General features: G+C 42.4%; 1 protein-coding gene across 1 annotated transcript; it reads left to right on the forward strand.

The window, feature by feature from the left end:
- The first annotated feature begins 3,048 nt into the window (after positions 1-3,048).
- LOC149207471 (uncharacterized) lies at positions 3,049-7,452 on the forward strand. The gene is made up of 6 exons (XM_089398051.1): positions 3,049-3,387; positions 3,628-3,794; positions 3,942-4,128; positions 4,501-4,989; positions 5,668-5,809; positions 6,152-7,452. The coding sequence occupies exons 1-6, from the start codon at positions 3,049-3,051 to the stop codon at positions 7,450-7,452; spliced, it is 2,625 nt and encodes an 874-aa protein (XP_089254177.1).
- Positions 7,453-7,759: the final 307 nt, after the last annotated feature.

Genomic DNA, 7,759 nt, shown 5'->3' on the forward strand with positions numbered 1-7,759 from the left:
TTATTAATAAAAACAAAATTACAATGTAACAAATTTGAATTTTATTATTTTTAACATTGTAATGACCCTGGTAATTCGTAAATCTGGATATTACTGTAGTAAAACTGTGAAGTGGTTACTCATTGTTTGAATGACATTATTAATGAAAAATTGATTATTGAATTATGTTACATGTGTATGTTATTGAAAATGCTGGCAACTTCCTGAAGGAGGATTTCTATTTTTAGTGAATCAGTTTTAAAACTGATGCAACTGCTTCTCACCCAAGGAAAAGTCCTGGGAAGGAAAAAGTCTCTGGGTTGTTGAGGAACAGGCAGAGAGAGAGGAATTCCTGAGAGAGCAGAGAAAGAAAAGAGGTTAAGTCTGGTAATGACCAGATAACCTGGAGAGGAAAAGCAAAGGTTAAGTCTGGTAAGGACCAGATAACCTAGCACAGAGGTGCAAGAGTCTTGTCGAAGGCTGTAGGCCTGCAAGACGGCTCGGGGGGAGAATCCAACGAAGTGGATCTCAAGGTTGGGAGGTTAAGAGCAAAATCGTTGCAGGTGAACTCTGGAATAGGAGCGACAGTAGCAGACTACCAGGTATGCATCCTTAAATAGTTTAAATTGAGGAACAGGTAATGGTAGCATACAGACTGATGCAGTGGTCTGTGTTTCTTTTATTAAATTAAGGAAATACAGTTTATATAAATACAGATGTCTGTGCTTCTTTTATTAAATTAAGGAAATACAGTTATACATATATGCAGTTGTCTGTGTTTCTTTTAGTGAGTTAATGAAATACAGTTATATAAGCAGTTGTCTGTGTTTTCCTTTAATGAGAGAATGATAGCTACAGTTATATATATTGACTGTGATTCTTTATTGAGATAATAAAAGATACAGTTAAATATGAAAACATTCCTTAGGCAGAAAACGAAAGACAACCGTAGCTGTTATCAAGGTTAAGCTCACAACCCCGTCTGCAGGGCAGTTCTCGGTGAATAAATTACTAAGTACAGACTCAGGTACTTAGTAAGGAAAAGCCAAAACAGAGTTAAATCTGAAGTGATTAATAACCGTAAAATACAACAAGAAATAGAAATGCAGTAGTGCGTATACAGAACCATAGGTTACGAAATATATCCAAAGAAAATTAACCAGTTTCAATAAGTTACAACTCTTATTAACATGCAGTCGTGATATCGTGCTCAGCACCGAGACATTAACAAGTAACACGAAAAGATTTATAAAGAACACAGTATTGAAGAGCCGAGGCCTTTAATAAACAATGATGCCGTGTAAGCTGGAGTAACAAAGATCACATTAGGAGTAGCAGTGAGGGATTTATTCACGGATAAACCTCACTCTATCATTTAAACTGTAAAGAACATCATATGCCCGAGCGAATGGAGCGTTAACGCTACTCGCAGGCCAGTAACCAGAGACTAACATTGTTAGAACTTGAGAAACTAAATAAGATGCATTTACCATTTATCAGACTCAAATAAAAACTATCATGCAAACCAATATCCGTGTATGCGAGGAGGGTTTGACTTGCCTTCATTATTCCAAAAGCAAGCCGTAACCCTGAGACCGCAACAAAGCAACATAATTTGTGTAGTATCTACGAATATTGAATCAAGTTGACTATGGTTCCATAAGACTGGAGGAAGCACGCAATATATATAATAACTTCAATCAAAGGGAGTCGACAAATATGTCAAGAACAGAACAAAATGTATTCATTACTGTAGTAAGCCCCGTAGGGTAAAATCCATAAGATTAACAATGTTAAACTGTAGTAACAGTCAGAGCGGGGTGTTACTGTTGGGTAAACCCCGTAGCATATTAGCTGCATGCAAAAAGAGAACAGAACATTGCACTGTAATATCCATAACAGAACTTATTATACATAGCCGACGGTGTAATATCATAATCAAACATTAAAACCCTCAAATGGCCTGTAGCCGTAAACAAGAAATTATCTAACCCTCAGGGTTTCATGGAATACAGATTCGGTATGAGAATGCCGCCTGTAAACCACACCAGGGATTGAATAAGGGGCAACCAGACCTGAGACACATGAATAACCATACATGAGTCTCGTTCTGGCCCATTGAAGACCGCCATTCTTTCATAATAGTTAACCCTACATGGCAATGCATACAGCATCGAAGACTTACCCGGATGGAACGCGGATCTACAAAACCTCCTTCGGATAGCAGAAGTCGTTGAGTCCAAACCCTCCTGCACAGAACCGCCATCGTTATCAACTGTATCAGTGGTAAAACGAGCAAACCAAGAACTGATAATAAGCTGTCAAGAGCAAGACTGTAAACCTTTTAAAATTGCCATGGACGATGTGGTTTCATACCTGTGCGAATGGCAGAACTGGTGTGGTGGAGGAAGATGTCGGATGAGCTGCGGATGCATTGGACGCAAATGAACCGAGACCGAAGAACCCGGTGGGTCATATAATGTCAACCAAACCCTCAAACCAATCTGCGCCATCCGATCTGAAGGAGTGATCACCATCGTTCGTTTGAGCGGGAGTGTGGGCACGCAAACCACAATGTACAATCCTCTGCTTATTCACATGGCTTCACATGGCTCGTAGCCACCTGGCCACGGAACGGTGAGTTGGATTAACACCCGCTCACCATGTGGCACCGTGAGTTAATAAGCCATTAATCAATTATTAAGACTGTCACATAGTGTTGTGCGGGTTGGTGAAATGTAATTTCATCGCATAAAAGAAACGTGCAAGGGGGTAAACCATAAACCATATATCACAATGTTAAAACAAGTTATCTGCGCATATATATATTATAACATTTACCATGATGACCTCTAGGTGTTAGGTAACAATAAAAAAAATTTTTATGGTATAAGTTAGGATGGGATCGTGACAATGTGGTATCAGAGCAGAGGTTTCAAAACTGTGGCCTCTGGAACAGCAAAGATCATCTTATAATGTATATATAGAAACAATGCAACTAATTGCCTTTCTTGTGTACCACCAGGAGAACCATACAGAGATAGCTACCTGCTAGCAGTTAATAGTAAGATGGAGGAAATGCCGGGAGCTGGCGGCATCCCTCAAGAAAATGCTGAGCTGTGGGTACAGCTTGGTGCTGAGACACGCAATACCAATCTGGCGATACTGCAAACTGTTCAGGAGCTGAAAGGTGAGATGGCGCGTCTACGAGAGGACAATGCGCGATTAACAATGGAACAAGAAAGAATACTGAAAAGCTTGTCAGATAAACAAAATCCACCCTTAGCCAGCCCTAGTGCAGAACAGCAAAGGGGCACTGAGGAACGGGATTACGCACCTGAGCTTTCAAAAGAACAGGAAGACCATTCTGATAATGTGCAAGAGCAGCAAACCTCCAAGCGACAGAAAGTGGAATTACAGGGAGAATTCCGAAAAATCAAACCTCCACTTTTCGATGGAGAGCAGGAAGAAGCAGCAGAAGCCTGGTTGATTAATATTAATAAATATTTTCAACTTTATGAATATGAGCAAAATCTGAAGGCGCAGCTGGCTATTTTCCAGTTGCAGGGCAAAGCCACCTTGTGGTGGGAAGAGATTAAAATTGTGAAGGGAGTAAGTGAGCAAAGCATAACCTGGGAAAAATTTCAGAAATATTTTAAGGAGAGGTATTTAACTGAGCGCTTTTATGATGAGAAGGCGCGAGAGTTCCATGACTTACGGCTAGGACAGCAGTCCATGGACGAATTCATAAATCGCTTCACTTCTCTGCTTCGTTATGTGCCATACATAAAAGAGGAGAAGGCCAAGGTGCAGAGGTTCGTGAGTAGCTTACTAGCTTATATAAGGGAACGGATTGAGTTTGACAATCCCCGAACTATGGATGAGGCAATTCGGAAGGCTAGAATATGTTACCAGCAGAACAAACAAAAAGGAGAAATTCCAAACAAGAAATGGAATGAAAGAAAAGGTAGCAGAATTGCTGGAAACAACAAAGGCAGCCGTGGAAATGGTAGTAAAGGAGCTGGAAAGGGGCAGTTTAACAGAAGCACAAACAAGGGCACCTTCCGGGCTAAGCCAAGCGAGAGCAGGATCAGCGAACCACCTGCTAGATCGGAGGTTGAGGGAACCAGACCTCCAGTTCAGTGCTGGGTGTGTGAAGGACCGCACTACGCTAGAAATTGTCCACAGCGTAAAAGAGCTGATCAAATATCTCAAGTCCATGAAGCCTCAACTGTTGGGGATGTGGCGCGTAGCGTACCAAGGATCAATGTAGCCTTAGAGGACCGGCAAGCGGAATACCAACCTTCCATGGTGGAATTCGAAGGTAAGATTTCAAACCTTTCTGTAGCTGTACTTATAGATCCAGGAGCTACTTTAAGTTATGTTAGTCCAAAAGTAGTGGAACACTGTAAGCTACCACCAGAAAAGTTCAAAAACCCATGGTTGGTCCAGTTAGCTACGGGAGCCAAAAGGCGGGTTTTAGCTAAAGTTAATAACTGTTCTTTCAGTATAGCTGGACAGCCTGTAACGGCAGACCTGAATGTACTTCCGTTAGGCTCTTATGACATTCTTATTGGTATGGATTGGCTGGAAAAGCACTGGTCGTTGGTGAATTGCAAAACCAAGACCATATACTACAAAGATGATTTGGGGCAGCAGCAGGAATTGCAGGGAATTAAACATCCTGTTCAGATTCGACCTATCACTGCAACTCAGTTAGCTAAATGTATTAGAAAGAAATGTCAGATCTATGCCATACAAGTTGGCTATGCAAACCAGAAAGATAAGATGTCTGCATTAGACGATATTCCAGTGGTACAGGAATTTACAGATGTTTTTCCCGAAGAGGTACCGGGGCTGCCTCCAAGGAGGGACATAGACTTCACTATAGAGCTGATACCGGGGGCAGCACCCGTCTCGCGGGCACCCTACCGAATGAGCGTACCAGAGTTAACAGAGTTGAAAATGCAACTTCAAGAATTGTTGGATAAACAATACATACGTCCCAGTGTATCACCCTGGGGAGCTCCGGTATTATTTGTGAAGAAGAAGGATGGGACCCTTCGCATGTGCATAGATTACCGGCAGCTGAATAAGCTCACGGTCAAAAACAAGTACCCCTTACCCAGGATAGATGAACTCTTTGATCAAGTGAAAGGGGCAAAAGTGTTTTCTAAGATTGATCTGCGATCTGGTTATCATCAGATCAGAATCAAAGATGAGGACATTGCCAAAACTGCTTTCCGGACACGCTATGGGCACTACGAATTTGTAGTGCTACCTTTTGGTTTGACCAATGCACCTGCCACCTTCATGTGTATGATGAACAGCGTGTTTCATCGGTTTTTAGATAAATTCGTGCTGATATTTATTGACGATATTCTGATATACTCTCGCTCCCAGCAGGAACATGAGGAACACCTTAGGTTGGTGTTGCAGACCCTTCGAGAACATCAGCTGTACGCTAAATTCAGCAAATGTGATTTCTTCAAGGAGGAAATTCAGTATTTGGGACACGTGATTACTAAGGAAGGAATTGCTGTAGACCCGGAGAAGATAAAAACCATTATGGAATGGCCCATACCCAAGGATGTTGCTGATATCAGATCCTTTATGGGATTAGCTGGATATTACCGGAGGTTTGTGGAAGGTTTCTCTAGGATAGCCTATCCTATTACCTCCTTACAGAAAAAGGGGAAGGTATTCAGGTGGACATCAGAATGTCAGCAGAGTTTTGACCGCCTGAAGCATCTACTTACCACGGCACCCATTTTGAGTATAGCTGATCCTAACAAGGATTATGTGGTATGCACCGATGCAAGCAAGGAGGGTGTGGGAGGGGTTCTAACGCAGGAAGGAAAGGTAATAGCGTATGAGTCAAGGAAACTAAAGGAACATGAACAGAAATATTCTGCTTATGATTTGGAATTAACAGCTGTTATTCATGCGCTGAAAATGTGGAGGCATTACCTCCTAGGGAGGAAATTTCTGCTGTTAACAGATCACCACAGCTTGACACATTATTTCAGCCAACCTACCCTGAATGCAAGGCAAGGCCGGTGGGCAGATTTCCTAAGTGGGTTTGATTTCGAAATAAAACATTTAAAGGGCAAAGAAAACAGAGTGGCTGATGCATTAAGTCGGAAGGCTCACTGTTTGTGTGAACTTTCAGCCAGCAAATGGCAGAATTCACTAATTGAGCAAATAAAAACAGCAGCTGGTCTTGACGCTGAATATCAGCATTTGAAACAACAAGTACAGCAATCTGATAAGGAAAAATTACAGCTAGGATATACGTTAAATAGTGCTGGATTGTTGTGTTTTAATAAGAAAATGTATGTACCTGATGTAAAAGATCTTAGAAGGCTGGTCCTGGATGAGTTCCATATCAGCCATTACTCTGGTCATCCGGGGTACCAAAAGATGATCACTGCACTTAAGAAGGACTACTATTGGCCAGGAATGAAGAAACAAGTGGTGGAGTACTTGGCACGATGTTTGGAATGCCAGCAAATAAAAGCAGAACATCAGCATCCCGCTGGACTGCTACAGCCGTTGCCCATTCCGGAGTGGAAATGGGAAACCATTTCCATGGATTTCATAACAGGGTTGCCCCGAACAAAGAAAGGCAACGACTCTATTATGGTAGTGGTTGATAAGTTAAGCAAAGCAGCGCACTTTATTCCTGTGCAGTCCACCTACAAGGCGGTGCAGATTGCTCATCTTTTCATGAAACATGTGTTCCGATTGCATGGGTTACCAAAAGTAATTATATCAGATCGCGACGTGAAATTCACCTCTACCTTTTGGAGGACATTGTTTGCCGAGTTGGGTACTCAGCTGAACTTCAGCACAGCTTATCACCCGCAGACTGATGGTCAGACCGAGCGAGTGAATCAGGTGCTGGAAGATATGTTGAGAGCATATGTAATGCTGAAACCAGGTCAATGGGAAGAATATTTACATCTGGTCGAATTTGCGTATAATAATGGATATCACACTTCGACTCAGTTAAGTCCCTTTGAGGTCCTATATGGACGAAAGTGTCGTACACCCTCAAGTTGGGGTGGACCGGAAGACAAGCTGAACTTGGGTCCGGAAATGCTTAAAGACATGGAAGACATGGTAAGAAGGGTGCGTGCAAACTTAAAAGCTGCACAAGATAGACAGAAAAGCTTTGCGGACAGGAAAAGAAGATTCACGGAATACAATGTTGGTGACCATGTGTTTGTGAGGATACAAACCAGAAGGAGCGCACTGCAGTGGAGCGGATGCGCCAAGCTGGCTCCACGATACTTTGGACCTTTCCAGATCTTGGCTAGAGTGGGGCCAGTGGCCTACCAACTTGCCATGCCAAGTCACATTAAGATTCACAATGTATTCCATGTGTCTGTCCTAAAGAAATATGTATATGACTCTAAACATGTTATTCGATGGCAAGATGTGCGGGTAAGAATTAATCAGGGTGTTTGATTAAACAGCTATATTTTGTAAGAAACTGATTAATGGTATTGGTGGTTTGCAGGTCGAACCGGAAGGCGAGGTCCTGGTCGAACCGCAGAGCATTCTCGACCAGAGAGAAGTGCGGCTGCGGAAACGGGTTATTACCCAAGTTAGAGTGTTGTGGCAGCACTATGGGCCTGAGGAAGCCACATGGGAAGACGAGGAACTCATTAGAAAAACTTACCCACATTTATTTAATGGGAGAAGACATCGGGACGATGTCCAATCTCAGGGGGGGAAGATGTAATGACCCTGGTAATTCGTAAATCTGGATATT

Source organism: Pinus tabuliformis, chromosome 1_2 (assembly GCF_031772625.1).
Source record: "Pinus tabuliformis cultivar Carrire ecotype Pingquan chromosome 1_2, CPIR1, whole genome shotgun sequence".
NCBI classification, from domain to species: domain Eukaryota; kingdom Viridiplantae; phylum Streptophyta; class Pinopsida; order Pinales; family Pinaceae; genus Pinus; species Pinus tabuliformis.